This window comes from Poromitra crassiceps (assembly GCF_964638095.1).
Source record: "Poromitra crassiceps genome assembly, chromosome: 17".
In the NCBI taxonomy this organism is placed as follows: domain Eukaryota; kingdom Metazoa; phylum Chordata; class Actinopteri; order Beryciformes; family Melamphaidae; genus Poromitra; species Poromitra crassiceps.
Window position 1 is genome coordinate 25,701,874 of NC_139635.1, and position 20,447 is coordinate 25,722,320.

The 20,447-nt window shown below is 42.7% G+C and overlaps 1 protein-coding gene across 1 annotated transcript; it reads right to left on the bottom strand.

Moving 5' to 3' along the window:
* Positions 1-273: 273 nt before the first annotated feature.
* tyw3 (tRNA-yW synthesizing protein 3 homolog) lies at positions 274-5,045 on the bottom strand (the record flags this gene model as incomplete). Its single annotated transcript, XM_083653638.1, has 6 exons — positions 274-526; positions 2,336-2,469; positions 2,903-2,974; positions 4,121-4,219; positions 4,428-4,508; positions 4,878-5,045. 6 exons carry the CDS (start codon positions 5,043-5,045, stop codon positions 274-276), a joined length of 807 nt encoding a protein of 268 aa, XP_083509764.1.
* Between the last annotated feature and the right edge of the window lie 15,402 nt (positions 5,046-20,447).

Genomic DNA, 20,447 nt, shown 5'->3' on the forward strand with positions numbered 1-20,447 from the left:
CATCCTCTCTCTCTCCCCTCCTGTAGAGCAGGTACCACTAAGGCTCTGACCTGTGGTCCTTTACCACATGTCATCCCCTCTCTCTCACCTGGTAGAGCAGGTACCACTAAAGGCTCTGACCTGTGGTCCTTTACCACATGTCATCCCCTCTCTCTCCCCTCCTGGTAGAGCAGGTACCACTAAGGCTCTGACCTGTGGTCCTTTACCACATGTCATCCCCTCTCTCTCCCCTCCTTTCCTGTCTATCTACTGTAAGTCCTCTAAAAACAAAGTTCATGTGAACAGATCCAGGCAGTCCTCCAGCTCAGGTGGACTGCTGTCTGCATCGGCGTCACAGCCGTCAGTCTGGTGCTGCTGTCCTCTCTTCCGCCTCCGCTTATACACACTCTCCTCCCCTCCCCCCTTCCCTGTGTCCAGTCTGTGAGGGCCCTCTTGGTTTTGTAGGTCCTGTGAGTTGTGGGTGTCTGGGATTTGTAGTTTTTGTAGTTGCTCTGCAGACAGGGCTGACTGGAGATTCTGGTGGAACCTGAGGGTGACAGAAAGGATCAGAACCACGTCACTGCAGCTGCGTTCCCATCAGAATTACTATAGCTTTGCATTTTCCGTGTGTGTGTGTGTGTGTGTGTGTGCGTGTGTGTGTGTGTGTGTGTGTGTGTGTGTGTGTGTGTGTGTGTGTGTGTGTGTGTGTGTGTGTGTGTGTGTGTGTGTGTGTGTGTGTGGAGCAAATAAGCTTACGGATGCTATGGTGAAGGTCACAGCCTGGCTCACTCAGTCCTGTCTTCAATTGAATAGATCTCAAAATGTCTGTATGTTCTTCCGCAAAGGTCACAGTGTTGACATTAAGCAAGACATTCTCATTTCAGGAGAGAAACTACAAGTTGTCCAAGTATACAAATACCTCGGAATACATATCATCTCAAAATCCACCTCAACCAGAGCCACTAGAGGTGCAACTAGAGGGGACTGTACAACCAGAGCCACTAGAGGTGCAACTAGAGGGGACTGTACAACCAGAGCCACTAGAGGTGCAACTAGAGGGGACTGTACAACCAGAGCCACTAGAGGTGCAACTAGAGGGGACTGTACAACCAGAGCCACTAGAGGTGCAACTAGAGGGGACTGTACAACCAGAGCCACTAGAGGGGACTGTACAACCAGAGCCACTAGAGGGGACTGTACAACCAGAGCCACTAGAGGGGACTGTACAACCAGAGCCACTAGAGGGGACTGTACAACCAGAGCCACTAGAGGGGACTGTACAACCCCACTCTGGAAAACTGCTTTTAGCCAGACTGTCTTCTCCTTCAAATCATCTCATCAATGGAATTCAATACCACAATCAGTCAGAGAATCTCCATCAAATACAACGCTACGAAATGGCTAATTAATAACCAACTATGTCTGCTGTTCAACCACCTTCATTCACTTACCCGCTTACAGCATGACACCTATGTGTTTTTATCTGCTTTTATCCTGGTTTGTATGTGCTTGTTGTTCTTTTTTCTTAACAATGGTGTTTCTTTTTTGTCTTTTGTTTTTGTTTTTAACTATTATAGTTTTTTTTTTTTATTCTAGGATGCTGATCAACACCAGGCAAAGGGACTCCCGATGAAAATTAGCCTTCTGGCTAACTCGGCTACATTTACATTACTGATTGTTGAATGTTGATTAATGTACACTGTCCCTTTATAAATAAATAAATTGATTGATTGATTGATTGATTGTGTGTGTGTGTGTGTGTGTGTGTGTGTGTGTGTGTGTGTGTGTGTGTGTGTGTGTGTGTGTGTGTGTGTGTGTGTGTGTGTGTGTGTGTGTGTGTGTCCCAAATTCTGTTTAGTTTAAGTTAGTTTGTGCGTTGGTTCATTTCAGTTTAGTTTGTATTGTTTAAAAATTGTTATTTTTAGTTTAGTTTTTATTAGTTGGAGTATTAGTTTTAGTTGTATATATACACAGACAGTAGTGTATTATTTATAACACGGGGGTATTTGTCAGGGGCAAGATTTAAGAAGTTCAGAATAGGTACTATACTATAAATAATTATACAAACACAACACTTTGTGAAGGCAATTGACTCACAGTCATGTAGACGGCCCAGTCTCAATAAACAGCACCATGCCTCCTTATGCTTGTTGTGTTGAAAAATTTGACAAGACATTTTCTGTATGTTTTATTTTAGTTAGTTGTGTAAGTACACAATATTGTTTCAGTTTGTTTTGTTCCTCCTTTTTCTACAGTCTACCCCCCCCCCACACCCACACCTAGTTTTAGTTTAGTTTTAGTTTTAACTATAACAACCTTGGTTTCCATCTGAATGCTCTTTTTTATCTAGACTGACCTCTGTATCCGTCTCAGGTTCTCCGCCATCTTCTGATTGGCTACCTGGACCAGGAAGTGGATGTAGTCCTGTTCTACCAGGAGCTTTCCTTGGCGGGTGAGAGGAACCTCCAGGCCATGGGTGCTGCGGACCGCCTGGAGGGACAAAACACACCAAGGATGCAATTAGACCTGTTACATGGTCAAGGCAATTCATGAGGCATTTCTCATACTAATGTCTAACTAATGTTCTGGCTTTTGTCATGGCTAACCAGAGACGATATGATGGAGACTGTCACATTTTGATGCTTGATCTGAAAATATTGGAAATGAATCTCTATGGGCAAAATAAAACAATTATATTCCCATCTAGCATTCTCCACTTATTTAAACAATGCACATATTTCTTCTGTAGTATCCAGTGCTCAGGGTGGCTCCCTCAAGACTAGTGGAGTCGCTGCCACCTTGTGGACATGCGATGTCAGACAAGGAAGCCATCCACATGCATCTATGTAAGCCAAGCGCGTATATGTAAGCTATTATTGGACAAATCAATACACCAAATTCATTGATATTTCAGAGAGCGTACCGTGATGATCTTTCCTGTCTTGCTGACGGTGAGACCAGAGTTCCTGAAGCCGGAGTTGACGGCCACCGAGTGCTGAGGAGATGTTAGAGAGCGGTCGTTGTGGTTCACTGCTATTAAAATGCTACAGACAACACCTTTCATTCACAAACTCTCATGACAAACAGTATCAATAGCAACATAGACAGTCATCCCCACCAGCAGTTTAGAGCTGGGTGTTGTGTAGTCTCCACTGTTCATGGACCGCAATATACAGAAACACAAGAGACAGCTGTACCTCTCCACCAAACCACCCACCCACCCCCCATCCAATCCTGGATGTCATCTAATCTTCTCAAACTCAACAGCAATAAAACCGAGCTCATGGTTGTGGCTCCGGCGGCGCTGCTCAGGAAGGTTGGAGATCTTCCCCTCGACGTAGACGGCTGCTCCATTTCTCCGTCCGCTGAAGTCCGCAACCTGGGTGTCATCCTTGATTCTACTCTCTCCTTTCACTCACACATCAAAGCCATCACCAAATCTGCCTTCCGTCACCTCAAAAACATCTCCAGACTCTGGCCATCACTTCCTGACTCTGTTGCGGAAACCTTCATCCACGCATTAATCACCTCCCGCCTGGTCTACTGCAATGGAGTCCTGTTCGGGGTCCCCAGCAAAGCCCTGGACAGGCTCCAATATGTGCAGAACTCAGCTGCCAGGGGTCTTACCCGCACTAAGCCCTGGCAGCACATCAGCCCCACCCTCATCCATCTCCACTGGCTCCCAGTCAACTTCTGCATCAGTTACAAAATCCTGCTCCTCACCTACAAATCCCTCCATGCACTTGCCCCCCAGTACCTGTCTGACCTCCTTCACCCCTACGCCCCGTCCTGGAATCTGAGGTCTTCTGACACTGGTCTCCTCTCCATCCCCCACTGCCGCCTGCGAACCTTTGGGGACAGAGCCTCCGGTGTGGCGGCCCCCACTCTCTGGAACTCTCTCCCGGCAGAGATCCGCAACGCCCCATCCCTGGACCCCTTCAAGAAAACCCTCAAAACTCACCTCTTTAACAAAGCCTATGGCCTATAGTCCCCTCTGTTCTCTCTGTTCTGTCTTTATGTGTCATTACTGTAAAGCGTCCTTGGGTTCCTTGAAAGGCACTATATAAATCCAAGTTATTATTATTATTATTATTATAATATATGTACAGTAACAGTGCTGACCTACAACTCACATCCTCACCATTAGCTGGGCATCCTCCAGCCTCCTACACTGAACATGGAGGATGAACGGCTCGAACTTCAACACAGCATCTCCACTGGACCTGGCCAGACCAGACATCTGGAACACAAACACGTGCGCGCATGTTTTTGACGAGGAACAATTGAATTATGGATATGTGCAATACATATCCAGTCTAGCTATTACATGTTAAAGACAGCTTGCCATAGATAAGGTATCAGAATTAGATTAGGTTAGTACTTTATATTAATACTATTTGTATGTATAATAAAAGTGTAGGATGACTTTTGAGTCCATCATGTCTCACCAGGTCATCAGAGTTGCATTTCTGGTGGGAGACAAACAACCAAACACAGTTCTGCTTCTGGACATCAGTACTCTCTGGAAGCTAGAGGGAGACAGACAGACAGACAGACAGACAGACAGACAGACAGACAGACAGACAGACAGACAGACAGACAGAGACACACACACACACACACACACACACACACACACACACACACACACACACACACACACACACACACACACACACACACACACACACACAGGGAGATAAACTACACATGAACATGGTGAACTGTCAAAACTGGGGACTTTTATCACAACCCAGTAACGTCAAATGCCTAAGAGGCCAGCATTATCATAAAGTTAGATATCCCAGCTAGCTAGCTACTTTATTAGCATGCCAATGAGCAGAAAAACATCACTGTCTTCCCAAATTAAATGTGCAAGATGTCAGAAGAGCTCTCACCCCGTCGATGAGCACAACGCGTCCTGAACAGGAGCTGGTGGTAAAGTAGCTGTCACAGCCGTTGAGGACAGAAACAATGTGGGCGATCTCTCCATCTACGCTGCCCTTCTTACTCAGGTCCACCTTGTTCAGGCATTGCTTCTTCCACTGATTGAACGCATTCTCCATGGCTACTAGTCAGTTAGCCTAGCTTGAGGCTACTACAGACTCGTATCAATGTTATTATAACCCGGCAAAGTGTCACTGTTTATCATTTGACCGAGGAGGAGTGACAGTAAAGTACACACCCTTTATACCGGTCTGAAAGCTTCCTAATATATATATATATCATATATTTTATTGTTGTGGTGCTGTTGTCTCAGTAGTCCCACTTTCGCCTTCTACGGTGGCCGATAGAGTTCTTCTTCTTCTTCTTCTTCTAGTGTTTTATGGCGGTTGGCAAACATCTTCTGTGCATTACCGCCACCTTCTGGATTTTAGAAGTTACAAAAATATTCTCTTCAGTGTGAAAAACAAAACTACGTCCACCCAAAATACTCCAAAACATAATATTGTCCATTCTTCCTCACCCAGACTCACTCGTCTGGGTTTTATCAAAGGCTTCCCTCAGTATATTGTCTAGATCTTTCCCAGTTACATCCACCACGTCCAAAAACCTCCTGGCAGCGTCCAGCACAAGAGTTCTTCTTCTTCTTCTTCTGTTTGGTTTTGTTGGCATCCAAAATGTTGCATTACACCTACTGTATTATAACAGCTTTACAACTTAAACTTCTACATTGTCCATTTAACTAGTGCCCATCCCAGATTGCTCCCATTAACCCAGTAGTCCATTCTGTGAACCCAGATCCATTTATAGAGTTCTTCTTCTTCTGTGTTTTATCTTCCTTAAGATTTATTGACGGTTGGCAAACAACGAATTGGTGCATTAGCGCCACCAACTGGTATGGAATGTGGATCAGAATCTATTAGCTACTATCTAGTGTGGTGTTTTATGACAGGTGACATAGGCACACTATCTTAGAACTAGCCTATAGGGCTAGTGGTTTTTCTTCTGTGTATTTGTAGTAGCCTACTAAACTTAAACTTAGTATTGGAGAGCTTTGTGTAAGAATTCCCATCAGGCATGTTAACTAGCAGTGTGGCCCAGTTTGGATGTGCGTGTCCCTCCCTGTCTACTTTTTGAACTAGCATTTCAGTACCTACTTTAAGATTAAGAAAGGAAATGACTTCAGCTGCACTAAACAGTTTTTCATTTAGCTATCAAAGAAAGATGCATCAATTTCCATACAGTCTATAGACTATTTCAACTTGACAACATAAACATTCTAAATGTAGTTGACCATAGCTTATTTCCTGTTGCAGCTGACAGGAAATAATCTCAGGTCCAAACCGAACTGTTCCCTAGCAACAGAATTTCAGTGAAACAGTCTATACATTGTACATTGGCGGTAATAAGAATCACTTGCTACAGAATCAGTGTGCAGAGTGCAGGACACTGTCACTAACTGTAAACAATGCACACCTCCTTCTCTCTTGTAATAAAATAATAACTGACAGACACTGATAGAGACTAGACAACAGACATGTAAATGCAATGTGTAGAAGCAACAGAAAGGCAATATAAAAAACAAGGAGTATATGTTACTGTCTTGATTGTTGTCTTAACTGCTGGAAAGATTTGAGAAAACTTTAACCCTCACAGAAGAACCATAGGGAATGCGTTTTAGCACGGTTATCAGGCCATTTATTAGTTAATCTCGAGGCAGACTGAATCACCGGCATCAGCTCTGCACAGGCAGGTAATTCATCCAGACAGCAGGGGGCAGGCCTGGCCTGGTCTTCTTTGCTCCATTTACATGTTCCAGTGCAGGGCCCTCATTCATGTTCTAGGTTACCCTTTTTTTTACCACCTCAAAACGGTTGCTGTGAAAAGGGCCTACCTATATAGGCCTACTTTTACATTTTGATAGTGAGGACAGGAGTAATATTGGGGAAGTACAGTAGGCCTATGCATGTTCTTCTCCTTCACATAGCCTATACTTGTTCACCAGGCTTGTTGACAACAGTGCACTGAAGTCATCACGTTATAGCCATGTATCACATGGAGAGCATGGATTGAATTGTATAATTGAAATCCACTGTGTGTTGACAAGTGAAGAATTGATCACTAGCATGATGAAACATCATGGAAAGTTGGAAAAAGGGTAATGTACTGAGGGGTGTGAATGTGTGATAACTGATCATAGATGACTGTGTTGAATGCTTTTTTTTTTAAGTGTGATAAATGTTATCTCAACATTGGATGTATATTATCTGTAAAATGTTTGAAGATGGGATGGTCTGGGAAGGAGTGTGATACTGTCAGCTGATTAGAGCTGGACTGCGCGCACCAGCGCGCACGCACACACACACACACACACACACACACACACACACACACACACACACACACACACACACACACACACACACACAACAGCTGATTCATCTGCAGATGGGCAGTGCTGATAACACATGCTGCTGGACAGTGCAGCATCCAATCAGTTTTGGGGTCAGAGGTCGCTCGTAAATCATCACAGTGTCTCATTATCTGTCTCTCTGTGTATCAGTATCATTTGCATAGCAAGATTCACTTTGCGATCAAAAGAAGAAGAAAAGAAGAGCATGAATACACCTGGTATTGTGAAAAGCTTTAGGTGAAAAGCATTGGCACCAAAGTCCTCTCTGCTCTGGTACATAGTATAAGCCTGGCAGGTTCAGACGCATCATTTCTCACTTTTATGATAACTAATCTCACACGCTACGCACGTTCGCCACCCTGGAGATGATGCGACACTTGTCTCCGGAGCTACTTATACTCCCACCACTTATAATTATAAAGCCTCAGCCAGGAATTGATGACATCACAATTGCTCAAGTGACATCACTGATGACATCGCTATGGTTTGATTGCTCCTGATATACAGTACACAGACAACCAGTCGCCCCCCCCCCCCCCCCCCCTGCGCTAGATGAACGCATGACCCCGACTCCCCCCCTCAAAAGCGGGGTAAATCTCTTTCTCACACCGGTGTTACAGTAAAAGCTGTGCCCACGGGCGTGTTTGACCAGAAGGGGAAACCAAATCATTATGGGGATCATAGTTGAGTGTAAGGGGGGTGGTGCAGTGGTAAGCGCTGTCGCCTCACAGCTTGAAGGTCCTGGGTTCGATTCCCACCTGGGACGCTGTGAACGCTGAAGGAATGCGTGCCCGTCCGCATGTCCTCGAGTGCCCACCGCCCGGGTGGGGTCATCAAAAGGGCCTTTCTGTGTGGAGTTTGCATGTTCTTCCCGTGCCTCCCGGGGGTTTCCTTCATATAGGAACCCCCTTCACCAAAACATGCAATATCCTGGTTGCTAATGTGGTTCCTCCTCTGGTTGTTAAGGGCGCCTGTTCGGAGGGAGGGGAACTGATTGGAATAGCGTGAACCTCCCACGTGCTATGTCCTACCGGTGAAGTTTCCTCTGTCAGGTGAAAAGAAGCGGCTGGCTAACTGCCCATGTCTCGGAGGAAGCATGGAGCCAGTTTCGGCTCTCCCCAGATCGGCAGAGGGTGGAGCAGCAACCAGGATAAATAAATTAAATTAGCACTAATGGGGGTTAAAAATGGGATAAAAAAATCTGGATTTTTTGTTTTTGTTGAGTGTAACATCGGCCAGTATCCGCCATCAAAGGCATTTATTCGGGTCAGGAGCCATGAAAGATGAATTAATAATTAATTAATAATTAATCATTTACAAAAATGCCTTTTTCTCCGCTTTCTGGTCAGAGACGGCTGTTTTTGGTGAAAACGACCTACATTCAGGTGTCGATAACTAAAGAACAGATGAAGGTAGAATCAAACTTTTTCCCCCTATGAAAGTAGAGGCTCTCTTCTTTCTTTTGGGATATTCAGTCTTTATGTAGTCATAGAAGAACATAATTATTCTGTGGGTCTTGGACAATTTATGAAAGATTATAAAAAAAAAACCTGGCGGTGGTTAGTGACTTATTCTCTGAACCTCTGGTGGGGAATGAGGTAAAGGAACACTCAATAACTGTCAAATTAAATGACAGACTTCAAAACAGTTTACAGTTTTCTGATATACTACTGATGTTCTAATGATACAAAGCTGGTTGAAAATGGGCAGGGTGTTCCTTTAAGTGTTAGCATGGGCACAAAGCGGTGGACAAAACTATCAGGGACACAGATGATTTCGATGACCAATGGCCAAATTCCCCATAAAAAGTTGGTGTAGTCCTTTCACATGACTCTTCAGTATTTTTTACACTCTGGGCCAGGACCACAAAAAAGCCCCACAGGTACTGTGTTGGACCCTACCTTCAAGCTGTGCATTTGTCAAGGTTGATCAAATGAATAAGGAGGCCAAGCCAACCACAGCACAACAGCCCACCAGTTCCTCCAGCTGTCTAGAACATAAAGTATTTTTATTGGAACTGCGCTTAACTGGTTGGATTGTAACATCAAAGCAATACAATGAAAATAAAACATGTTGAATGTGAATTAAACTAATGTTGTATAGCCTTTGTCCCTTGTGGCCCATAAAGCCAATTGTCACAATATAGATGGCAACTTCGCCCTGCTTCTCACTTCCTGGTTAGCTGTCATAATGTGGTTACCGTGACATCAGCGAATCACAGCAGGCTTAGTGCTGAACATACAACTGAAGGGACTAGAGAGAGAGAGAGAGAGAGAGAGAGAGAGAGAGAGAGAGAGAGAGAGAGAGAGAGAGAGAGAGAGAATTAGTCTACATGACAAGAGACATGACAAAAAGAATATATGAAAAAACAAGTTGGAGACATACTGCATTACCTAGCATGCAACACATCTATTCATTTTGAGACATGATAAATTAAATATACTTTTAAATATACTATTTAATACTTAAATTGGCTATTTAATACTTAAAATATACTAATATTTAAACCACTTATTAGCTGAAATCTTCATGGTAGCCAGGTTGTACCCTAGTTGTTGTACTTTCAGCCGCTAGCTCCAGTGCAGATTTAAGCTAATAAAAACAGGCTGTAAATGACATATTTTCAAGTCAACTTGGCATCTCAGGGCTTGTGGGGACTTTGATTACACCAGGTGAGCAGTATGGAAGCATTTTATGTATTTGTTCTGTTTTTTTTTCTTCTGTTTTTGCTCATGGCCCCGTTCACACTCAGCAGACAGCTCTCTGTGCCTGCCACAGCTGGAGTGCAGTTCTCCTATCTCGGTGCGCGATGCGTCCAGAGTGCTTTACCCAGTGCACTGACTGTATGAGAGTACCTCATAGGACCCCACTTCAAACAAACTGAACTATCCCTTTAAGCCTCCAGCTGTTTCAAACACAGCGGTCTCGCGTAGACATCTCTCCACAGACAGAGATGCCGCGGTGTCTCCTTATCCAGACAGACATGCACTGAGTATCGCTGCTGTAACTCGTTGGCTCATGTTTGGCAGTTTGTAAGTAAAAAAAAAAAAAAAAAAAATTAAATTACTGTCGTTTAAACAGTATTTCCATTGTTCTCGAGTCAGGTGGGACGAGGGCCAAAATGATCACTGCATTGATCACTATAAGTGAATTATTTAAACAGCATGTGTATAGGAATGATTCGGGACCAAGCTTTTTGATCAATATCAGCGGCTGATCACTATAAGCGGTTTCCTCTGTACTAACCTTTACACCAATCTTACAATCTATCAGCACTCGTCCATCTTGCAGAAAGAAACAAACACGTGGACAGTCACCTCTTGATGTGAGTGCCGGAGGAGGAGGAACTTCGGACCAGCTGCTTGGTGGAGCAGGAAGAGAAGGGGAGAGGGACTTTGGAGGACTTTGGAGGAAGGATGGAACCATGGGCCGGCTTGGAGAGGTTAAACCTGGATGAGCAGAAAACAAAGAAGCCCATATATGGTCATATTTTTGTATCTGTTGGGGAGCTGTTTCAGACGAATTTGACAAGATTCATGGGGCTGGGGAACTGTCTGTCCGAACATGCAGAGAACGCAACATTAACACTCGATACACTGCACGAGGCAGGTATCCCGCTAGTTAAGATGTGTTTAAAAAAAACCTGATTAAAAGTCCTTCAGAGTGGATAAAGATGTTTTGAAAAAGAAGAATAAAGAAGTTTTAAAATCTTAAAGAATATAGGATCAAGATGTTTACAACATTTTTGGAACTCGTTTTGCCCGAGTGGAGCATACAAAAATAATAGTAGCTAATAATGGCAATAATAGCGGGGTGGGGTCAATCTTATATGCTTAAGATGTTTTACAGTGCTTTTATTTGATGTCAATCTCTCCATGCCTAAGATGTTTTACAGTGCTTTTATTTGATGTCAATCTCTCCATGCTTAAGATGTTTTACAGTGCTTTTATTTGATGTCAATCTCTCCATGCTTAAGATGTTTTACAGTGCTTTTATTTGATGTCAATCTCTCCATGCCTAAGATGTTGTACAGTGCTTTTATTTGATGTCAATCTCTCCATGCTTAAGATGTTTTACAGTGCTTTTATTTGATGTCAATCTCTCCATGCTTAAGATGTTTTACAGTGCTTTTATTTGATGTCAATCTCTCCATACCTAAGATGTTGTACAGTGCTTTTATTTGATATCAATCTCTCCATGCCTAAGATGTTGTACAGTGCTTTTATTTGATGTCAATCTCTCCATGCTTAAGATGTTTTACCGTGCTTTTATTTGATGTCAATCTCTCCATGCTTAAGATGTTTTACAGTGCTTTTATTTGATGTCAATCTATCCATGCTTAAGATGTTTTACAGTGCTTTTATTTGATGTCAATCTCACCATGCTTAAAATGTTTTACAGTGCTTTTATTTGATGTCAATCTCTCCATGCCTAAGATGTTTTACAGTGCTTTTATTTGATGTCAATCTCTCCATGCCTAAGATGTTTTACAGTGCTTTTATTTGATGTCAATCTCTCCATGCTTAATATGTTTTACAGTGCTTTTATTTGATGTCAATCTCTCCATGCTTAAGATGTTTTACAGTGCTTTTATTTGATGTCAATCTCTCCATACCTAAGATGTTGTACAGTGCTTTTATTTGATATCAATCTCTCCATGCCTAAGATGTTGTACAGTGCTTTTATTTGATGTCAATCTCTCCATGCTTAAGATGTTTTACAGTGCTTTTATTTGATGTCAATCTCTCCATGCTTAAGATGTTTTACAGTGCTTTTATTTGATGTCAATCTCTCCATGCTTAAGATGTTTTACAGTGCTTTTATTTGATGTCAATCTCACCATGCTTAAAATGTTTTACAGTGCTTTTATTTGATGTCAATCTCTCCATGCCTAAGATGTTTTACAGTGCTTTTATTTGATGTCAATCTCTCCATGCTTAATATGTTTTACAGTGCTTTTATTTGATGTCAATCTCTCCATGCCTAAGATGTTTTACAGTGCTTTTATTTGATATCAATCTCTCCATGCCTAAGATGTTGTACAGTGCTTTTATTTGATGTCAATCTCTCCATGCTTAAGATGTTTTACAGTGCTTTTATTTGATGTCAATCTCTCCATGCTTAAGATGTTTTACAGTGCTTTTATTTGATGTCAATCTCTCCATACCTAAGATGTTGTACAGTGCTTTTATTTGATATCAATCTCTCCATGCCTAAGATGCTGTACAGTGCTTTTATTTGATATCAATCTCTCCATACCTAAGATGTTGTACAGTGCTTTTATTTGATATCAATCTCTCCATGCCTAAGATGTTTTACAGTGCTTTTATTTGATGTCAATCTCTCCATGCTTAAGATGTTTTACAGTGCTTTTATTTGATGTCAATCTCTCCATGCTTAAGATGTTTTACAGTGCTTTTATTTGATGTCAATCTCTCCATGCTTAAGATGTTTTACAGTGCTTTTATTTGATGTCAATCTCACCATGCTTAAAATGTTTTACAGTGCTTTTATTTGATGTCAATCTCACCATGCTTAAAATGTTTTACAGTGCTTTTATTTGATGTCAATCTCTCCATGCCTAAGATGTTTTACAGTGCTTTTATTTGATGTCAATCTCTCCATGCCTAAGATGTTTTACAGTGCTTTTATTTGATGTCAATCTCTCCATGCCTAAGATGTTTTACAGTGCTTTTATTTGATGTCAATCTCTCCATGCCTAAGATGTTTTACAGTGCTTTTATTTGATGTCAATCTCTCCATGCCTAAGATGTTTTACAGTGCTTTTATTTGATGTCAATCTCTCCATGCTTAAGATGTTTTACAGTGCTTTTATTTGATGTCAATCTCACCATGCCTAAGATGTTTTACAGTGCTTTTATTTGATGTCAATCTCACCATGCTTAAGATGTTTTACTCTCAATAACTGTCAGACTAGATGAATGATGCATAGTTTGACAGTTATTGAGAGTTGATTTGAGTTAATGAGTTATTAATTTGAGTTAGTGTGGACCAGTGATGTCACTGGTCCACACTTTAACACTCAATAACTGTCAAATTAAATGACAGACTTCAAAACCGTTTACAGTTTTCTGATATACTACTGATGTTCTAATGATACAAAGCTGGTTGAAAATGGGCGGAGTGTTCCTTTAAGTGGTGCAAGGCTCGTAGAGCCTGGTTCCCCTGCAACGCTATGGCCCGCCTCTCAACCCTCTTTCAAGATTCAAGATTCAAGATTCAAGATTTTTATTGTCACTCCATGGTACAAGTATCACGTGTGAAATTCTTGTGCTGTGGACTCCGTTTACAACATAGTGCAAATAGTACAAATATAACAAATATAACAGGGCATATGGGTGCAAAAACAACAAGAGACACAACAAGCATAAGGCAGTATAGTGATAAGACAAGTCAGAGACAGTGGCATATTCACTGCACATAGGTGCACGTGTCGGGTGCATACTTTAGACGTGCTTAAACATTTTAAATTCTGCGTATTTGACATACAGGTGCAAATAACATATTCCTTATTAAACATACAATTAAACTCGGCATTTTAAATTCGGCGTATTTGACATACAGGTGCAAATAGCATATTCCTTATTAAACATACAATTAAACGTTAGACATACGTAGTGGTAGCAGCTACAGTACGGTACAGTGCGGCTACTACACTATTTGTGTATGTTAAGGAGTCTCGTGGCCTGCGGGAAGAAACTGTTCCTCAAGCGATTTGTGCGTGCTTTCGGAACCCTGTATCTTCTCCCTGAGGGTAGCAGGGAGAACAGGCTGTTGTGGGGATGGTTTGTGTCTTTGATGATCTTCAGGGACCTCCTGAGGCACCGCTGTTTATACAGCGGTCTAGACAGGCATCATCTAGACATCTAGATCTACATCTAGACAGGCAGTATTTTCAGTCTAATACGTGTTACCGTCCCTCCTTTAAAACACTGGTGTGGTAACCAGCAGCTTGTTTGTTGATCTCTTCTTCCAACAATTTGTCAACAGTACCAAATACAAATAAATCAAAATGAACAACAAAACAATCCATTTTGCATCAACGCTGTGAAGCTAGCTGCTGGTTCCTGCACAGGTGTTTGTTACAGTTAACTAATGTGATGAGCATATCGGCTGGGTGACTCACCGGGGACTATTTCTTGTCTCGGACTAACACACTCAGCAAAAAGTGTATTATTTTGAGATGGCCCCAAAATATTAACACCTTTTGTTTATAGCTTGTATTTTGTTGGTAACTGTTGTATAATCACAATATTACACCCGAGGGTGTACGTTACCGTGGTGATTGGCACTTCAGTGACACGTACTGCCACATCACTGTCGTGCCAATAACCACGGTAAAGGACACCCTCGGGTGTAATATTGCTTAAGTATAGAGGGAGCCATAATGCAGAGAGAAAAGGTGGGTTTTAAGCTTGGATTTAAAAATGTCTACAGAGTCGGCTTCTCTAACAGTCAAGGGAAGAGCATGGGATGAGCATGAGACAGGTGTTACGACCCAGCCTATAGACGGTTTTCACGGAATTGGGTTGCTATGGGAACAGTTTGAACCCTAGCTTCAGCTATTGTATTAGCAAACATTGCAACAGGAAGTAAGCTAGGGGCAATTTTGAATGTTTTGAATGTTTATGTTGTCAAATTAAAAGCATCTATAGGGGTCACCAGGTGCAATGTGAAAAATGGACCCGCTCCTTCCCAGCTCCCAAACACAACCAGCCAACAAGTAGTAACAAGTAGTTGAAAAGCGCAAAAAGGTGATTTATTGTCACTTTTAGCTTAGGGGAAAAAGCTTCAGGGAGGGCACACGGGCCAAAACAATGAATCAAATACTGAGTCATCAATAATCTTACCTGTCCAAAATAAACAAAATACAGGAAGCTTTACCTGCCTAACATCAGAAGAAAACCAGGAGAAAATAATTGAAAGAAAAAGTGGCCATCCACCCCTACAGTCACTCCCAGGGCTTAACAATTAGCAGTTGTTGAAGTCCATTACAAAGTAAATGAGCAACATGCCAAGGTGTCAAGTTTAGCAAGTTAACGCATCACAAAGTACAAGAGCTGTGATGTTGGCAGGCTGGCAAGGAGGAAGACGACGACAGCCGGTTCTCAGCAAGCTGACAGTCCAGGTACAGAGTCCCCAGCCAATCACCAGCCAGCATACACCTAGGGCCCAGCCAATCAGTGGTGTTGTCTACGTGATACGCAGGTATACGCAGTATACACACTGCGAAATGACTCAGATTTGCGTCTGCGCACTGGGAAATGCGCTATGATACATATCGTTTTCAATTTCCAATTATAAAATTCACCCTGTGTGTTACCCTACGTTCACACACAGCACCCAAGCCTTGCCTTTACACACGCTTTTAAATAGGCGTCCTTTTTAGTCAATGAGGCTGTGTACACAGGGCGCCTCAACGTGAACCTTCTGTGTACCCACGCCTCGCCTGAGCTGCGCCGATTTGTGAGTTCTATTTTCAAGCCGACTAGGCGCGTGAAGGCAGACTTTTTCTGTCAAGCCATGAAAGAAAAACGCGACAATATCCGTGGGAAATGGCAAAGTCAACTGAATTTCAAAATAAAATGGTGTTACAGCGTTGAGCAGTATTAATTAATACACAGGACAAGATGTTACTATCCCTTGTGCCAAAATCCGAGGAAAAACACATTTAGAAGCCCAATCCAGAATAAAACAAGCTAACAGGCTAACAAACTAATAAACAAGACACAAATCACCAGTTACCTACCCTAGCCAACAGCAGTATGAAGCATGTCATTGGGGTTTTCAAGTGGGCACCTTCCTTCACCGACGTTTCGTTAAGTTAGGCCCACGACATCTCAAGAAGGCTTAATGGTGTAATCCAGCGTCCTGGAAACACCCCCCTCCATGCTACCACCGCACAACTGCATATTACCTCACTATCTAAGCCTAGCTATCCAGGTCGGTTCGGTATGACATTCCTGACTACACCACCACTGTCAATGATTCAGCCCTGTTGATGCGGACCGTCAATCATGACCAACAACAAACAATCCCTAACTGCACCACCACTGTCAATGATTCAGCCCTGTTGATGCGGACCGTTAATCATGACCAACAACAAACAATCAATCTGACCTTAGCGAGCTCCCCAGCTAGCATGTTTCCCCCTTATCCACAGCCATTCACTTGCTCGTTCTGCTGCCTGAGACATGTTGCTAACCGCAAGTTTCAGGCTCCGTCCCCGAATGCCCAACTCAGTTAGTAAGGCAATAACGGACTTTGCCACAAAACCACGGCAGCCCACCTCTACAGGCCGCACTCGAGCCCTCCAACCTCGCTGCTCTGCCACTGTTGCCATTTCAGCATACCTAGCTTTCTTGCGCTCATAAGCCTCCTCAACTCGATCTTCCCATGGGACTGTGAGTTCGATAAAATAAACTCTCTTCTCTACCTCAGACCACAGTAACAAGTCCGGACGTAGCCGGGTGCTAACTATATATGCTGGGATGACTAGCTGTTCATTCAAGTCAACCCTCATTTCCCAGGCTCCACCTACACTTAGCTGCCCTAACTTGTGCCTGACCTTAATTGGTCTAATCTTTTCTCCCTCACGTACAAATTTGATCTGCTTCTAATAATCTCTCTGGGCAACGCTGGCTTAATCAAACGCGAACCAGTGTTTAGTAACATCATCTTCACACATGAAGACCACTTTGATGAGTTTTGAAGCTTTTATGTAAATGAGACTACACTGTTGATGGAGATATATACGTCAATAACGTCACCACTCAAAGGACGAACACGGAAATTCTCTTTCCCTCACCTGGTTCAGCCCCGTTCAGCCCGGGGTAATCAGTGCACAGCAGCGCACACATCAACAACAGTCCAGGTTGAGTGCTGACGTGACGTGGAAGCCTATGCGACAGTGTGTAGGCCTAGTTCTGGATTAGCTTAGCTCGAGCTTTTTACTTCTAGGGCTCGCATTTACACTACAAAACTCATGAAAGTGGTCCTCATGTGTGAAGATTATCCCGCTGAACCTTGGTTCGCGTTTGATTAAGCTTGCGTTGGCCACAGACATTATTTGAAGCATCGCGCCAAAAACCCATTCAAAAATCCCATAGACAGAAACAGTGAAGAACCAGGAAGTTCGGGACTTCCGCATTCAGCCTACAAAAATACGTCATCCCTGCGGCTCTCTATAGACCAAATCACCGTGACGTCACCATGTAAACAAATTTACTTCCGGGTACCACTTGGGGAAGGCGGCAGGTTTAAATGTGCGTGTTGTCAAATAAATGCTGTCAAACCCTCTCGTTGTTTTCAGCCGACTACTTTCAATTTAAATGGTTAAACGGTTGGTAAACATGCTTGTCCGACGTATCTAGCCTTTCTTCTGTGTTTGTTTTATGTAGTGTTAGCTAGCTAATAACGTTTGTTTGTCTGTCAAACTCGCTGTTTTTTTGCAGTCGTTAACGTTACAGAGTAACCTCGCGTCACTAGGCTCTTCTCGGCGAGCCTGGTACAGACAGAGATACTGACGCCACGTCAATTTAATTTAGCTTCAAGTCTACTCTAGTCTGGTCCAACAGGTAAATTAGCTAGTCTGGTCTCCACTAACGTTAGTGAAAGTGTTGTTATGAATGATATTAAACAACAACACAACACGGACGAACCATTTTTGTCTTCTTTGTCTGTTTTTGTCTTCAAAACGTCAGTTTGTGCCGTTCACCGCCATTATAATGTGTGGACCCAGGGGTACCCGGAAGTAAATGTAAACATCCCGGTGATTTGGTCTATATGCCTCAGCAGAGAGAGAGAGAGATTGACGGGTGGCTATCACGTGGGGCTTTCTCCCCGTCGTCGGTAAACAAATCTTCAGGAGAGAGAATAGCGACCGAAGAAGCAAGATGAAGCTGATAGCTGAAGCTATTCTGTAAATTTGGGAAGGAACAACAAACAACAAAAAATGGGTCGAATCTCCGCCCACTTCCAAACGAAACCACGCCCCGGTCGGGGGGGGGGGGGGGGGGGGGGGGGGGGTCAGAATCAGAATCAGTATACCCTCTGAAAAAAGGTAGACTACACCACTGCAGCCAATCTAACCCACACCACAAGCAATCAGCATCCACCCAAGCTGACATGCATCAGTCTCTCATCAGCAGTCATCTACTCAACATACAGGAGCAAAGACAGTGCAGATGATCACAGTACAGGGATAAACACATAGGCCTATATGACCCCAGGGGATAAACACATAGGCCTATATGACCCCAGGGTCAGAACACAGGGAGCACGGTGTGTGAATGCTCTACCCCCGACTGTTTTTTTCTTGAACCTGGTGACTGTCAGGTGATCAGCATCTTTAGAGCGTAATGACCGTCCTGGAATGTAAGGTTTGATTAGATCAGACATATCAGATGGTGCAAGTCCATTCAAGGCCTTGTAGGTCAGGAGGAGTATCTTGAAATCAGCTCTGGCCCGTATCGGCAGCCAATGCAAGGATATGAGCGTCGATGTCATGTGGTTGAAGTTCCTTGTTCTGCTTAGGACTCTAGCTGCTGCATTCTGAACTCATTTAAGAGCGTTGTTTTGTAGTTAGTGGTAGGGCGGAGAAGTCTATTCTTGATGTGATAAAAGCATGTACCAGAGTTTCAGCATCCGCTGGCTTGTATATAAAGGCTATAGGCTATAAAGGCTTGTAGGTTTGTATAAAAGGCAGCCAAACGTGGAATAGTCTCCCCGTCTCGATAAGGGGCAGCCCCACCCTTGCTACCTTTAGAGGTAAACTTAAACAATGGCTGAAGTCCAACCAGTCATGTGACCACAGGTAATATGTTTTCTTTTCTTTTTTTTGTGTGTATTGCTACTAAGTATTTTTATTTTTGTAAGTGTAATTGCTGCTATGTATTTTAGAGTGTATTGCTGCTACTTATGTTTTACGTATCTTTGAGTGTATTGCTGCTACTTATGTTTTACGTATTGCTGCTACTTATGTTTTATGTATTCTGTGTTTTATGTCTTTCGGGGACAATGGATGGAAATTAGCCTCGTGCTAAATCCGGCAATTTTTACACTCTTATTATGTTCCAGGTGATTGTCTCTGCTTCATGGTTTTTGTGTTCATTGATTTTGCACTGTCCCGTCCAAATAAACAAATAAATAAATAAGTGTAATGGCAACTGGCCAGTCTGCAGAAGTGAGGTAATCATGTGTCTAGGGGTGTAGTCTTGTTTATTGTATTAATTAATTAATTAAATCAAATTACAATTAGCATAGCCCTTAGACCTGCATGTAGCCTATTTTATAATCTTTATAATACTGTATAATATATATTGTGGGGGGAAAGTAGGCCTACACACTTTTGTTGCTAAGCTTTCTAACCTTTACAAACAGCCATAATAATAATAATAATAATAATAATAATAATAATGAATGCAAATAAACTCATACAATAGCATTAAGGTAAAATAATAATATTAATAATAATAATAATTATTATTATTATTTTACCTTAATGCTATTGTATGAGTGATAAAAAATAAAAATAATAATAATTATTAAAATAATAATAAAAGCATACAGTCATCCATGCAGGGTCTCAATAAACTTATAACAGACCAAACCAAATTTTGTGAAAAGCAAGTAGCAGTTGATTTAATAGGAGGAAGTCTGCATCTCCCCATACACTGCAGAGACCCCCCCGAGTCCCCCCCCCCCCCCCCCCACCTCATCGCAGAGCCATACAGTGACCCGACCCCAAACCACCCTCCCACCCACCCCCCACCCCCCACCCCCGGCCCGACATGCATTGACTATAAAGTCCGCTCCATGGCATATTAGGCTGGCCGATCTGGGATTTAACGTCCCCAACATGGCGGCGGCGCATACACATCGCAGGACCGGACCGAAGCCGTCAACGAGGTATCTACGTATTTATATCTATGCCTACTACTACCTACTACTACTACTACTACTACTACTACTACTACAAACAAAAGAATCTGCATAAAGAGAAGGAATCGGGATTAGTATGAGAAGGTATGCTGAAAACGACTTCCCCAAATGTGTTCACCACAGTCAGGCTTTTCTTAACTTGCCAGTT